This window comes from Cajanus cajan, chromosome 4, assembly GCF_000230855.2.
Source record: "Cajanus cajan strain Asha chromosome 4, NIPB_CcT2T_4, whole genome shotgun sequence".
NCBI lineage: Eukaryota > Viridiplantae > Streptophyta > Magnoliopsida > Fabales > Fabaceae > Cajanus > Cajanus cajan.
In genome coordinates, this window is record NC_138520.1 from 12,595,381 (window position 1) to 12,609,961 (window position 14,581).

The 14,581-nt window shown below is 36.6% G+C and overlaps 3 protein-coding genes across 3 annotated transcripts; all 3 read right to left on the reverse strand.

The window, feature by feature from the left end:
* Nucleotides 1-516: 516 nt before the first annotated feature.
* On the reverse strand, nt 517-4,260 carry LOC109792075 (calcium-dependent mitochondrial ATP-magnesium/phosphate carrier protein 2). The gene is made up of 4 exons (XM_020351461.3): nt 3,341-4,260; nt 1,360-2,148; nt 1,182-1,272; nt 517-1,072 (listed from the first exon to the last, which is right to left on the reverse strand). The coding sequence occupies exons 1-4, from the start codon at nt 3,708-3,710 to the stop codon at nt 895-897; spliced, it is 1,428 nt and encodes a 475-aa protein (XP_020207050.1). The 5' UTR covers nt 3,711-4,260; the 3' UTR covers nt 517-894.
* A 4,385-nt stretch (nt 4,261-8,645) lies between these two features.
* On the reverse strand, nt 8,646-10,125 carry LOC145957172 (uncharacterized). Its single transcript, XM_083073388.1, has 4 exons — nt 9,714-10,125; nt 9,438-9,491; nt 9,200-9,340; nt 8,646-9,130 (listed from the first exon to the last, which is right to left on the reverse strand). Exons 1-4 carry the CDS (start codon nt 10,123-10,125, stop codon nt 8,646-8,648), a joined length of 1,092 nt encoding a protein of 363 aa, XP_082929514.1.
* A 1,573-nt stretch (nt 10,126-11,698) lies between these two features.
* On the reverse strand, nt 11,699-14,124 carry LOC145957173 (uncharacterized). Its single transcript, XM_083073389.1, has 3 exons — nt 14,047-14,124; nt 13,808-13,945; nt 11,699-12,888 (listed from the first exon to the last, which is right to left on the reverse strand). Exons 1-3 carry the CDS (start codon nt 14,122-14,124, stop codon nt 12,115-12,117), a joined length of 990 nt encoding a protein of 329 aa, XP_082929515.1. The 3' UTR covers nt 11,699-12,114.
* Between the last annotated feature and the right edge of the window lie 457 nt (nt 14,125-14,581).

Consider the following 14,581-nt stretch of genomic DNA (forward strand, 5'->3'; position numbering starts at 1 on the left):
AATAAAGTGGCAACATCAAGCAAAATTGGAGATGAGTTGTCAATTTTGTTAAGTCTAGATAAACGTGAATCAAAGAGCAAAAGTACTCATGTAAAATCCACCTCAACTACTAGCCTCTTGAAATCGAACCAAAACTATATATACTTAAAGATAGACTAAAACAATAAACGTGGGACAAGAAAGCTTTTGAAATGCTAAAAAATTACAGCATAAACAAGGTACAATTCCTAAAAATTTCTACCAACTCAAAAGTAATCGAACAAATAATGGGGCAAAATTGGAGATGAAATGTCTATTTTGTTAAGTCAAGTTAACCGTGCATCAAAGAGCAAAAATACTCATGCAAAAGCCACCTCAACTACTATCCTCTTGAAATCGAACCAAGACTATATACTTGAAGATAGACTAAAACAATCAACGTGGGACAAGAAAGCTTTTGAAATAGTAAAAAATTACAGCACAAAAAAGGTATAATTCCAAAAATTTCTACCAACTCAAAAGTAATCGAACAAATAATGGGGCAGGAATAAATGGAAGTATTAATTTAAAGAGTAAGATGATCAATCTGAGCCACTAAATATTACAAATTACAATTACAAAATCGGATCCTAACTGAGTATAATATGCTTCTCTATAATACAAAAATTCAGCTAATTGATATGAAGCTTCAAATTAGTTTAATGAAGCACCATGCAGGACAAACCAATTTTGTCCTCTCAAGAATTTTGAAGAATCTAATGCTATTTAAATAAAAATGAGTTTAGACAATTGTCTCAATAATCAATTGTAGGCTTTTATTCTTGTCATCAACGTCTTCATTGCAAAACCAATCCCAATATGTAGTTGCAACGGTCAGCCATGTCAATAAGATTAATTACCAAGAAGTAAATTTTTTCAGTCCAAATCCAAACTTTTTTTCATAGACTCGTAAACCATGTAGGTGATGCTTGCTGAAGGTACAACTTTGAGTAAGTTAGGAAATATTCCTTTGTAGAATCCTCTAAAGCCTTCATGTTCCAAGGTTTTCCTGAATACATCAGCCATTCCCTTGTAAGAGCGTTGGGCCTGCATTCTGAAATCAACAAGGGTTTCATTTTGTAATTTCCATGGAAAGCCAAAACGGTAAAAGTTACTATATATTTTTAAACAACAATTGAAGACATTTTACAGCCAAAGTTTACCTTGTTCTAACCACCTGCAGTGGGTAAACACATGTTGCTCCAAGAGCTCCAGATACAGTGCCGCATCCTAATTGTACTAGAGGGCCAGGTTCTACAGAAAACCACAGAATTTAAATACACAAGGGAAGGAAATATCTGATATGGACAATCACATTTGAATAAGATTTTATATTTTAACCTCCATCATGAAGAATATACGTCTTGGACATATCTTTCAAGGTTTCATACGCAGCAAGATCTATGCCAGCATAAGGGATAATCCCAAGAAGAGAAGGAATCAATCCCCTATAAAATGCTCGGGGTCCTTCCTGAACCCATATATCTTTTGAAAGGGTTCCAAGATTGGGGAATCTACCACTTTCACAAGCAAAGGTTTGTAGTCGTGTTTTAACAAGATCCAAGGGATATATTGCGGTTTGAGCTACAGCACCAGCAAGACCACCAGCTAGCAGCCGCCCCGTACCTCCAATATCACCCTTTGCCTCTCCCCCTTTGGCACTTGAAATGACGGTCTTCAGCGTCTCATAGGTATAAAATCTAATAGCACTCTCAGGGGCCACCTTAACTACATTCAAGCCATTGCCTCGAAAAAATCCCAAGAAACGACCTTCTTTCCATATGTCTTTTATTGCAGGCATTATATGAGCTCGTTTTGTTTGGACTTGCAACACAACCTTTAGACGATCAAGGGGTGCAGTTGCTGTGCGTGATGCTGCACCTGCTACTCCTCCTGCAATCAGATACCTGCTTGCATGAATGTGCTTACCAATGCCTGCTGGAATAACAGTCTGTTCCCCAATATCAACCATACACATCCGCTCCAAATAATGGTAGATGTTCTCAATGGTTGCTTCATGAGGGTAAAGCAACAGAAAATCCCTCCATTCTTCAAATGTTATAACACCATTATTATCCTTATCAACACGCTCAACAAAACGGGCGAGTTCCTCATCCTCAATCTTAATCCCTACAACAGAGTCTAGGTTATTGAATGAAATAACCACCAAAGTACATCACAAAATCAAGAAAACTGAAAACCTAAGTCACAACAATAATCCACTAAATAAATTAGCAACCTTCAATCCAAATTCAACATTTTCAATCAGATAGAAAGCAAAGGACCTGTATTCTGTATGTTGTCCATTGTGTACTGTGGGCAGACAAAAACAAAATGGCAAACTTGTGTAATTTGTCAATCAAACAAGGCCAGATGAGCTTAGAAATAAAGTTACACAGAGCAACTCATTAATGTTTTATGAGTACTCTGAAATTTAACAGTAGTTCATGTAACTAATGTTTTTGAGAACTTGTGTACTGAAAAAAAACTTTTTATTTTCAGTAAAGAAATTCTCAAAAAATCTTCTAAACTTGTATCTAAATAGACTCTTAAGAAGACTACATGTAAAGGAAAGATTTTTAATAGGTGTTTTTCACTTTCCTTTCCCGTTCAACTTTCTACAATGCAACCAGAGCCTTTACAGGTAAGCAAATCTTATAGTTAAATTGCTTTCATCAGAAAGAAATATGCCAAAAAGTGCAACGTTGGCACCACTACATCAGCAAATGTAATCAGGACTTCTCCGAATTTAACACAAAATACCAAGAAGATGCACATAGCCTAGTATCAAACAATTAACGTTTTCCTTTTTATTAAACATAGCGCCCTGGTTGAAATCTGCCTTCTTTTAATTAAACATATGATTCATTGTCCCGGCCAACCCAAACTAGATGCAAGTCTTACAATTTTGATTTAAGCAAAACTCAACCCTTAAATCTAGTTTACGAAGTGAAAGATGTCCCCCACTAAAATGTACCATTTTGATTACATCACTCTAACACATTCTCTCAGGCCGAGGACTACACATCTGTAGTTGAGTTGATCAGTAACAGCCCAATAACAGGTGAGTGAGGTGACTCATAAGCCTAATAACAACTTTTATAATAGACTCTGATCCTATCTTAGAATTTTAATTCAGACCTATCCCAACTCCATCTGCTCTCACTTATATACACTAATTTAACTATACTACGATATTACTTGTGAATGTGAGATTTAGACAGCAAGTTACACACAATTCTGTCTCAAACAAACCAACATGGAAACATAATGAAAAAATGGATGAAAATTGGAGAGTGAATTTGCAAAAAAATGAACATGCCTGCTCTTACAAGTGCCTCCCAGAGCTCCTCGGGCAAAATGCAACCATTATGCGCAACATCAATGGCCTGAAAAATGCGATAAAGCTCCAACTCCTTGTTGTCCATGTACTTCCTGAACTCGTGGTAATCCACTCTCCCATCCTTGTTGGCATCGCAAGCGTTAAGCAAATCCTTGGCGTATTTATACTCGGCCGGAATCTGCAGCGCCGAGAGACCCTCCTCAATGTGCTCGTAATCCAAGAACCCGCGATTCTCCCTGTCGAAGAAATCGAAGAGGCACCGAATCCTCACCTCCCTCGCTTCCTTCGTCTCCTGCGACGCCAGCAACACGTGATCCATCGTCACCGGCGACGCCTTCTTCATCCCCATTCCAAACGCTTTCCCAATTCCCAAAAGGCAAAAAGCGGTTTCGAATGCGGGTGCGGAAATAACGGAATTCGCTTTAATAGGGATCGAATAAGAGAATAAGAGAGAGAGAGAGAGAGAGTGCGCGTGCTTTTACTTTCGGAGGGGTTCGGCTTTTCCGTCAACGAAACGCGGAAACGACCGGGAACGTGGGAGGGAGGGCGTAAACGACGGGATTGCGGGAAGAGACTCGTGTCGTTTTGGGAATTACGGTTCCATCGGACGTCGAACTGTGGAAGCCAAATTGCTACCTACCGGCGGCGGTGAAGGCGATCGCCGGCGATGATTCCCGATGTGTTGAAGAACGCGCACGTCGTCATCACACAAAAGAGTTTATTTATGCTTCTTAGCGAATAGTCGTTAAACACACAAATAAATAAATAAATAAATAAATAATAATAATAATAATAATAATAATAAATGAATAAAACTAAGGATGTGATTGTAAGGAATCGGACAGTGTGAGATGTAGAGAAGATTGGAGTTTGGAAAGTTTCTTTCCTTATTTCTTCATTTTTTTTTTCTTTCTGTTTTCCAGGTTTTTTTTTCTTCTTTTTTTAGTTTTATTTTATTTTGCCTTTTGGTGTTGCTTTTGTTTTGGCACGTTTGGTGGTAACGCGTGTAACACGTGGTCTTTCGGGATTTTTTCGGCCCAACTTAATGGCAAGTTTGGTTTGGGAAATAGAAAAATAAAGAAGAAATGTATAAATAAATAAATAAAAATAATCCAGGAAAAAAGTATATATATTGTCTTTTTGATTTAATTCCAAAATATTCGAGGGGGAATGACGTGGCAAATGATTGATATAACACTACTAGTACTAATTACACGATAAAAACGTGAGATTGATTTTGCATGAACGAAGAGAAAATAATTTTAAAAAAAAAAAGTTAAAAACCTCTTTTGGTCTTTATAATATTTTTTTGTTTTAATTTAGTCTCACTTTAATTTTAGGTTTTAATTTGGTCCCCAATAATTTATCATTGCAATTTGAGACTTCTGTCTAAATGATTTAAATGAGTTAACTGGTGGCCACGTGGATGTCAGGTAGATGCCATGTAGATGCCACGTAGGTGGATCTCAAAATACTTGAATACACCTAGAACCAGAACGACCCGTTCTGAAACCAGAATGACCTATTCTGGTTACACTATTAGTGTGTAAATTTTGTACCTGAAACGGTTCCAGAATTTCGTGAAAAAAAAACCAAAGTACAAAGCATTTCAAACACTAGATTTAGTAATATTGTTAATGAAGATTGATAACTTCAATTGCTAAACATTTGGGCTATACCATTAAGGACGATGCAGTGTATCACTAAGGACAATGATAACAAGTTTTATTTCATTGTTAGTCAAACTAGAGTGAACAACTTACTACTAAATTGACACTATACAGTCAAGGATGAAACGAAACGGTGTTTCCCCTTGAAGACATTGATGATGTACCCCAAAAATAACAACCTGTTCTTGAGGAGGTACAACCTGAATTTTTGTAGTTTAGGGTTTCCCTTCAGCGTTACCTAGATGATTTCTTTTCTCAATAATTTCTTTGAACTCTTTTAGTATATGTTATGTTCTGAATTTTTGTTTTCAGTTTCTGAACCATGTTTCTGTCTTTGAATTTATGATATATTATGAATTTTTATTTTCAATTTTTGAATCACATTGCGGCATTTTAGTCAAGATTTTGAACTGGATAAGTTTAAATCAAAGAAAGATTTTGGAAGGTCTTATTTTATTTGATTTTTTTTTAGTTTTATTCATAAATGAATATTAATTTATTATATTTTTTATTTATTATATTTTTATTAATATAGATATAATAAAAAAATACAATAAAAAGCATGAAGTTGGCATTCTAGAACGGGCCGTTCTAAATTCAGAACGGCCCGTTCTAACAGTAGAACGACCCGTTCTGGTTTCAGAACGGCCCGTTTTACTGCACTTATGTTGTGTTAAATTTGCATTTGGAACGGTCCGTTCCAGTTAGGCATGGCAATCTAACCCGCCCCCGTGGGTACCCGCCCGAACCTGTCACGATTTGAATGGGGAAATCCGTGTTTATCGGGTTCGGGTTCGGGTTCGGGTTTTCCCCGATTGATAAAATCGGGGGCGGGGGGCGGTGGCGGGGATGTTAATACCCACCTAGCCCCCGCCCCCATACCCACCCCCGTCCCCGCCCCGCTTAATAATATAATTAAAAAATTATTTGTATATATATATAAACCAAAATTATAAATATTTATATGTAAAAATTTATATTATTTTACTTTTCTTTTAATTTTTTTTAAATTGTTCATATTTATTTAAAATAAAAAAAGAAGAAGAAAAATAGGAGCGGGGCCGGGGGCGGGGCGGGGAAACCTGAACCCCGCCGGGGGCAGGGATGGGGACCTAGATTTTATCCCCAACGGGTATCGGGGGCGGGGGGCGGAGGAAATTTTTACCAAAATAATATTTTTTTTAAAAAAACATTACACATTTAACACCTGTGCATCTTTATTTACTGAACTAGACCCTTTTACTGTGCTTGTTCAAAATTCGGTTCCCGGGGAACCGGATTCTGAGCTTCTATATATTTTTTTTTTCTTCTCAGAATTCGGTTCCCCGGGAACCGAATTCAGAGTTATATTTATTTGTTCATTTTTTTTCGCGTTTGTGGACCAATCTGGACAAATTTTGAAAGTAGAACGACCCGTTCCGAAAGCAGAACGGGTCTTTCTCCTTAAAGCCACGGAGTATTATTTTTTAATTGGCCCAAGAACGGACCGTTCTTATTTTAGAACGGGCCGTTCCAGAATAGAAATTTAAACAATTTTTTGAAATTGGAACGGCCTTGGAACGGCCCGTTCCAGAAGACGATTTTACGCATTATAACGTGGTTTGGAACAGGCCGTTCTGGTTTTGGAATGACCCGTTCTGGGCAAACAGTAAAAATGCTGGTTTTCCTATAAATAGGCCCTCTCCCCTTCATTTTTCCATACGATTTCAACCAACTTTCTCTCCTTTATTCCTTCCCTGTACTGCTTCTGATTCACCTTCATAGTAAGAAATTATTATTTTGGTTCAATTTTCATTAACCAAATATCAAAAATGTTGTTGTGGAAGCAAAATGAGCATAGGTCTACCTTCATTGGTAGAACGGTAAGTTTAGCACTTTCGTTATTTACTTTAAATTTCAATGAAATTTTAACAAATTAGTACTAATTTTGGTAATTATTGCAGGAGACTGAGAATATTATTTGTTCTTACTGTCATTAAATGTCAGAACCCCACCCTCTAATTGTTCCTATACTAGAGAAAGTTGGTTTTCTGGGGTTGCAAACCTCAGACATCTGAAAGTGGATCACGCATTAATCACAGCTTTGGTTGAAAGATGGAGACATGAGACTCATACATTTCATTTTCCAACTGGAGAGTGCACCATAACACTGGAGGATGTTGCACTTCAACTTGGCTTACGAGTTGATGGTTTACCAGTCATTGGCCCAACATTATATGACTGGGAGGAAATGTGCTCCACCTATCTCGGAATCATGCCAGTTTCGTCATGCACCTCCATTATTTGTTTTGCAATTGTTGAATGGCACCAATCTGATAGAGTGAAATTGCAGTTTCGTCTCTTCTAGGATGTCCCTTCTCCACCGAATAATTTGGATAACCTGCACAACATTGACATGAGGGGAAGACAAGATGAAAATTGAGTTACAAGACATGCTCAATGGATCGACATATGGAATAATAGACATGAGCACACATTGATGGGTCATCCAATGCAAGGCCCACTGTTTCACACACGAGAATACATGGAATGGTACATGGCCAATTCCATCTATTTTTTATTTGTGCCACGACTACTACAAGATCCAAGGACCCATCAACAATGAAGGACTTCCACAACATTTGAGACTGGTGGAACTTCCATGCGATCGCATGAAGAGACTCGTCAGCATGTATCAAATCGTCACTACGTCACTCTTGAAGAAAACATAATTGACAGCCGACATTCATTTGCAACAACTTCAAAGGATTTTTATACAAATTTGTTTGGAGTAGATTTTAGAACTCCATCTTCAGCACAATCATACATGCGATCTCTTTATCGACCAGAATTCGATAATGAACCTGGAAGTTCTTCAGCACCATTTCAACATCCGGTGGTTGATGATGAACCAAATCCTTCTAAGCAACAACCTCCACGGCGTAATCTAGGCCGTAATAGACGTCGCCCTCGTTGTGGAACTGGACATCATTACGGAGATTGAAAAATGTATATAAATCACTCTATGTTAATGTTATTGTTTTTTTATTTTAATGTACTATGTGTCTTTATCAATGTAATATGAATTTTAATGTTATGCATTTTTACATTTAATGCACTAAGAAGGTTATAAACTATTATAATTATAAGTATTGTAGCGAACACAATATACGATTTCAACACAAAACACAACGTAGTATCCGATACTAACACCAAGTAATTAACTTTAATATTACATAACTAAATAAATTTATTACAACTGATTACAACAATAATGATCAATGGTGGCGGGAACTACATCCATGACTAATATTCAGACATGTCTTCCTAGTGTGACCAGGAGTGTGACAATAAGAACAATTTTTTACATGACTATGTTGCTCTCTAATATTCATCTCAGTTCTAATCCTAGTGGACTTTGGTTGACCCTTGGAAGTTCTCTTCAATTCTGGATTTGGCCACAATGTTGGACCAGTGTAAGTAGGCCAATAATCTTCATGTCGAAGCTCTCCAAACTGTCCTTCGTATACCTTTGCAACTTGTTGTAAGGTATATATGGGAGATATGTACCTTTCATAGTCGTGATGTGCATGTAAGCATGAAGCAAGTACATGTGAGCAAGGGATATGAACTTTCTAAAACTTGCCACAATCACACCACAATTCATCAAGCCTTACTGCAAATCTCCCAGCTGGTCGAACTTCTCTGGAATGTTGCATTTCTTCCACTACAAATCTACTGCTTGATCTGTCAAAGCTGATAACTCTATGAGTATTTGCCTTAGACTGTGCATCTTGAATAGTTTTATTTGCAATTTCCGAGTAGAAATGTCCAGCATTAATCATTGCATCCACTTCCCTACCTCTTTGAACGAAAAACTTGTTGCAACGAGTGTATGTGGCCATTACCATGGAACAAATTGGCAAATTTCGTGTTTTCTTCAATACGGAATTAATTGACTCAGCTAGGTTTATTGTCATGTGTCCCCAACGTCGTCCATTGTCCCATGCTAGTGTCCATTTTTCCCTAGGAATGTTGTGTAACCATTGAGCTGCTTCAACATTAGTATCTCTTACTATGTTGTAATAGTAAAAGAATATAGGTTCAGTCATCCCGTAGGCTGCAAAAAAAATATTAAATAATGAAAAGTAATAATCAAATGCTTTTAAAAAAGTAATGATAAACTTACCCATATTGACGACATCCTTCTTCAGTGCTGCATTTTTGAATCGTCGCATGAAATTTTGTGCAATATGTCGAATACAATAGACATGGACAAAATTGTTTTCCATCCAGCCACTTCCATTTCTTGAGTATGCACTTCGAATAGCTTCATGACGATCAGAAATAAGGCACAACCCATCTTGCGGTGTTACATACCGCCTTAAGTTCTTAATAAAAAAAAAACCATGCATCGCTAGTTTCACCTTCAACAACAGCAAATGCAATAGGAATTATGTTGTTGCGACCATCTTGCGCAACTGCGACCAATAGTGTACCTTTGTATCTCCCGTATAAAAAGGTACCATCCACTTGTACAATTGGTTTGCAGAAGGAAAAACCATCAATGCATGGTTTAAAGGTCCAAAATAACCTTTTGAATATAACACTCCCCTCGTCCAATAAGCCACCTTGGTAAGCCGGTTGCGTATTTAATTTCCAAATAAAACCTGGAACATACATTTGCATTGCTTGCAACATACCTGGTAACTTGTTGTACGACTCCTCCCAGTTTCCAAAGATATTCTCAATGGTATGTTGCTTGGCCAACCATCCCTTTCTGTAACTAATTGTATAACCCATGGTGGACTTGATGTGGGTTATGATGGTTGAAATGGATGCCGATGGATCAACCTCAATAATTTCACCAATGCTTTGAGCAATCATTTGTGATCCCAATTTATTATGATCTTGGGAGATAAGTGGGGAAACACATGTGTGGGGGCCCTCAAGGATCATGATTTCCCAATGTTGTTCCCTGGTGCGCAATATACCACGACATCTCCAGGCACAATCCTGGTGAACGCATTCCATAACAAGCCTACTACTGTTTGAGTGTTTAACCTTGTAAGTGCAATGGTTGACAATGTGAAATTTATTTATGGCGTCCTGCATTTATTCTTTTGTTTGGAAGCGTTGGCCAACAAATAGTGTTACAGGTGGATACACAACCATATCACGCTCCAACAAATGGCTATACTCACTGTCTTGTTGGATTTCATTGGGAAACTCTAAAAAGTGTGGAGGTGGGTTGTATATGGCTACTGGTTGTAGTGGTGGATTATTTGGAATTGGGAGGGTTTCTTCATCATCATCTTCATGTGCAGAGAGAATTTCGTCTTCGTCCTCGCTAAAAGGATCAAAGACATTTTCTGTTGGGAGACCAACAACAACATGATCTTCAATGTTGGTTTCAACATTGGGTTGAGAAGCAGAAGGTGTAGCTTGCTCAAATGGCTGAGAAGGTATTTGATTAAGGTTCATGATTGGACCAGTTAAAAGCTGTGTGTATGACTCAATGTCGTAGTTGGAGGGGATATCATAAGAAGGGCCATATGGGTTAGTGTTCTGGTAACTTTGATAAATTTCGTAAGGTGAACGTGAAGGTGAAACTTGTGGTGCATGTGATTCAACTGTAGTAAATGTAGCATATAATTCAATACCTGATTGAAGTTGATTAGTATCGTGAACATTGAAAAGTGCCTCAATGTCTTCATCATCCGTCAACTCAACACAGGTATAGTTACTAACCCCTAGGCCAAGTCTAATAGGGTACCGAAAATGTATGGTAGCGACCCTCTCAGAATCTTGTCGATGTAGCTTTGTGTGAATGACTCTTTGAAGCCTTTCTAGAGTAATTCCTCTCTTGATACGAACTAATTTTGCAGATGGAGAGGAGAAGGTGATTCCTTCATTCGGACATTGGTTAATGGAACATCAGAATGAACAATAACTTAGATTGAAGAAGCCATTTTATGAAAGGTTTAAAGGAAATGAACGTGATTCTAAGAAACTGATTCAAAAGGGGTAAACGGAAGGAATAAAGGAGAGAAGGTTGGCTGAAATCATGTGAAAAAAATGAAGGGGAGAGGGCCTATTTATAGAAAAACCAGCGTTTTTACTGTTTGCCCAGAACAGGCCGTTCCAAAACCAGAACGGCCCGTTCCAAACCACTTTATAATGCGTAAAATCGTCTTCTGGAACGCGCCGTTCCAAGGCCGTTCCAGATTCAAAAAATTGTTTAAATTTCTACTCTGGAATGGCCCGTTCTAAAACAAGAACGGGCCGTTCTTGGCCCAAGAACGGCCCGTTTTAATTTAAAAAATAATACTATGTGGCTTTAAGGAGAACGACCCGTTCTGCTTTCGGAACGGGCTGTTCCACTTTCAAAATTTGTCCAGATTGGTCCACAAACGCGAGAAAAAAATTAAATATAACTCAGAATTCGGTTCCCGGGGAACCGAATTCTGAGAAGAAAAAAAAAATATAGAAGCTCAGAATTCGGTTCCCCGGGAACCGAATTCTGAACATGCACAGTAAAAGGGTCTAGTTCAGTAAATAAAGATGCACAGGTGTTAAATGTGTAATTTTTTTTAAAAAAAATATTATTTGGGTAAAAATTTCGGGGGCGGGGGTGGTTTAAATTTGCGGGGGCCCGCCCCCGCCCCGCCCCGTTGCCATGCCTAGTTCCAGTTATAAAATTAACACATAACATGTGCATGCAAAACGAGTCGTTCTGGTTTCAGAACGGGTCGTTCTAGTTTCAGAACAGGTCGTTCTGGTTTCAGGTGTATTCATGTCATTTGGCATCCATCTATGTATCTACGTGGCATCCACCTAGCATCCACGTCAACAAGAGTTAACCTCGTTTAAATTATTTGGACGAAAGTCCCAAATTGCAATGATTTAAATTATTAGGGACCAAATTGAGACCTAAAATTAAAGTGGGACTAAATTGAAACAAAAAATATTATCAGGGACCAAAAAAGATTTTTTTTAAAAAAAAAAAAAGCATAAGTTAAATTAACATTATTTACTACTACCCCAGTTCATACACTTTCGTAAGTTAAATGCTATTATATTATACTATTAATGAATACTATACTAATATTCTAATTCAAGTACGGCCTTTTCCAGTGTTGTTTTGGCTTCAATTTGTTTTGTTTTTTTCTCTTCCCTGAGTTTCCTTGCTACCTTTGCTTGTTCAGTTCTAGCCTTCAAGGCATTATCAGCTTCCAACATAGTTCTTCTCAAATCACCAAGTTCAGTTTCTATGTTAAAAGTTTCCAATTCATAGGACTTCAACTGGTTTTGTTTCTCAAAAAGTATGGCCTCAAAGTGAGAGATCTCTCTACAAAGTGATTGTCTACGTTGCTCAGAAGCTTGGAACAGAGCTTCGGTTTTCACATAGAGGTAGTGAATGTGAGCAAATTTTGCTTTCTCCTCCTCAAGGCATTTACTGTGTTCCTCAGGAGAAAGGGAACATTGAATGGATTTGTTCAATTGTGCAACCGATGATGTGAGACTTATGAAATGCCAGATAAGGTCACAGAATTGTTTGTCATTTGGGCCTATGTCGTCTAATAAAGTGTCATGTGCCCTTGACATTGGTTTTCTTTCACTGCTTGCTGATTTGCTGGGGCTAAAAACATCTTTAGATAACTCAGTATAGCAAACACTTGAAAGTTGGGTTTGTTTGCTGAGGTTGATAATATCAAGCCGGTTATGTTCACCACAAGGATCAACATCAGGAATACTTGCTTGTTTTGGAACACCTATTGGATTAAAGGATGGAAAAACACCAGCAGAGGGTAGAGAGAGTTCACCTGAATAATGCAAAATCAAAGTGGACACAATACATAAAACTAAGTAAAGAAATCACACTCACAGCAGAAAATCTGATGAGATGAGGGGAATTTCAAGCTTTGTGGTGGACTAGAGAAAATAAGGCTACCTAACCAATTCATTGAACAAAAACCTGCAAAAACATCAAGTGAATTTCACACATGGCTTCTCTAGAATCCATGTCAAAAGAAGATTTAATTATTTTTTTATCCTATAATTTCATCAATTTTACCTTTTTTCTTTATACTTACAATTTTATTGTTTAGTTTCACCAAAAGTGATTAGAAAGCACAGTTGATAACAGGAAAGGAACAAAAGGATAATTAAGCCTAGAAAGAATTAATAGTGTGTTTGGATAAGAAATTTAGACGAAATAATTCATTTATTTGAAGAATTTCAAATTCTTTGAGGTGAAATACTTGTTTGAATGAAGAATTTATAAAGAATTTAAAATTTAAGTATTTGTGAAATTTCTTGAAATAGTAAAATTTTAAATTCTCTAAAAAAGTAAGAATTTGAAATTTTTCATATTTGTTTTTCTTATTTCACTTATATATTTTATCTTATCTCTTATCTCTTCATTCTTTTTATTATTGAATATTCAAAAATATTTTTAAAATTATTAAATATTACCTAATATTAATTTTTAAAATTATTAAATATTTAGAAATTAGCTATTATTTATTTTTTAAAAATTTAATTTAAAATTCTCAACATATAAATATATTTTTAAAATTAATTTTATCACGATGGAATCAAATTACCATATTCAACCTAACAATTTAAAATTTATGAAATTTAAATTGACTTTATCCAAACAAAATATTTTAAAAATTATAAAAATTAAAATTAAAGTAATTCAAATACCAAAAAATTTAAATTCCTTGAATTTGTAAAATTTCTCGTCCAAACATACCATAAACATCATTTCCTTTGGTTAGCAATGTAAAACTTCACCCAAATGAGTGAAAGGAAGAAAATGAACACTACCAAATGATGTATCAGCAACAGCAAACTCGTGCCCTGGAAACACAGTCTGTCCACCACTGATCCTTGAAGCAGCTGATAAACAAGATAATGGTGGCGTTTCCTTCTCAATAGAATCACATTACACTGAATTAGTAAAGAAGTAAAATCCAGATCCAGAAAATCATCTTAAAATTATGGAAAATGAAAGGGTATACGGTATACCTCTAGTACTGCATCTTCTCTCTCTTCAAGTTCTTTGTCAGATACATCCATCAACGTTGAGTCCTCAGAACTTTCCATGATTCTCACCTTTTTGGAATGATTTACTAGCAAATTCCCCCTTTCAACCAATTCATTGTCAGTTTGATCACTTTGGTTGCCTTCTCCAAAAACATTAATAGTTCTTTTACAGCTTTGCCGCACTCTCCCGGTGCTTTCATTATCTAGCAACTCATCCTCCCACACAAGGTAACCGCAAGATCCTTGGCCTTGTTTGTTATATAAATATAAATTATTAATATATATATATATATATATATATATATATATATATATGAACAAGAATTAGATACAAGCAAAATTACATATATGACAAAAATGAATTTTTCAGAACAAGAAGTCCATAAAATCCAAGATAAACAAAAGCAATACCAATACAAAAATATCCAAGTCCCATGCATCGGTGTATGCTGAAAATTGATGAGAATTTCATGTTGAGATTCGGGGTTATTACATGTATATAGATGTCTCATTAGTA

Excerpts from the sequence above, each read along its gene's own strand:
- LOC109792075 (XM_020351461.3), bottom strand. The coding sequence starts at position 3,710 with ATGGGGATGAAGAAGGCGTCGCCGGTGACGATGGATCACGTGTTGCTG. Across the intron at positions 2,149-3,340 it reads GGAGGCACTTGTAAGAGCAG|GGATTAAGATTGAGGATGAG; the intron begins GCATGTTCATTT and ends ACTCTGTTGTAG. Across the intron at positions 1,073-1,181 it reads CTGCAGGTGGTTAGAACAAG|AATGCAGGCCCAACGCTCTT; the intron begins GTAAACTTTGGC and ends TGTTGATTTCAG.
- LOC145957172 (XM_083073388.1), bottom strand. The coding sequence starts at position 10,125 with ATGCAGGACGCCATAAATAAATTTCACATTGTCAACCATTGCACTTAC. Across the intron at positions 9,492-9,713 it reads GTCGTACAACAAGTTACCAG|TTGCGCAAGATGGTCGCAAC; the intron begins GTATGTTGCAAG and ends TATTGGTCGCAG. Across the intron at positions 9,341-9,437 it reads TGCATTTGCTGTTGTTGAAG|CTATTCGAAGTGCATACTCA; the intron begins GTGAAACTAGCG and ends ATCGTCATGAAG.
- LOC145957173 (XM_083073389.1), bottom strand. The coding sequence starts at position 14,124 with ATGGAAAGTTCTGAGGACTCAACGTTGATGGATGTATCTGACAAAGAA. Across the intron at positions 13,946-14,046 it reads GAGAAGATGCAGTACTAGAG|GAAACGCCACCATTATCTTG; the intron begins GTATACCGTATA and ends TCTATTGAGAAG. Across the intron at positions 12,889-13,807 it reads CTTTCACTCATTTGGGTGAA|TTTCTTTACTTAGTTTTATG; the intron begins GTTTTACATTGC and ends CTGTGAGTGTGA.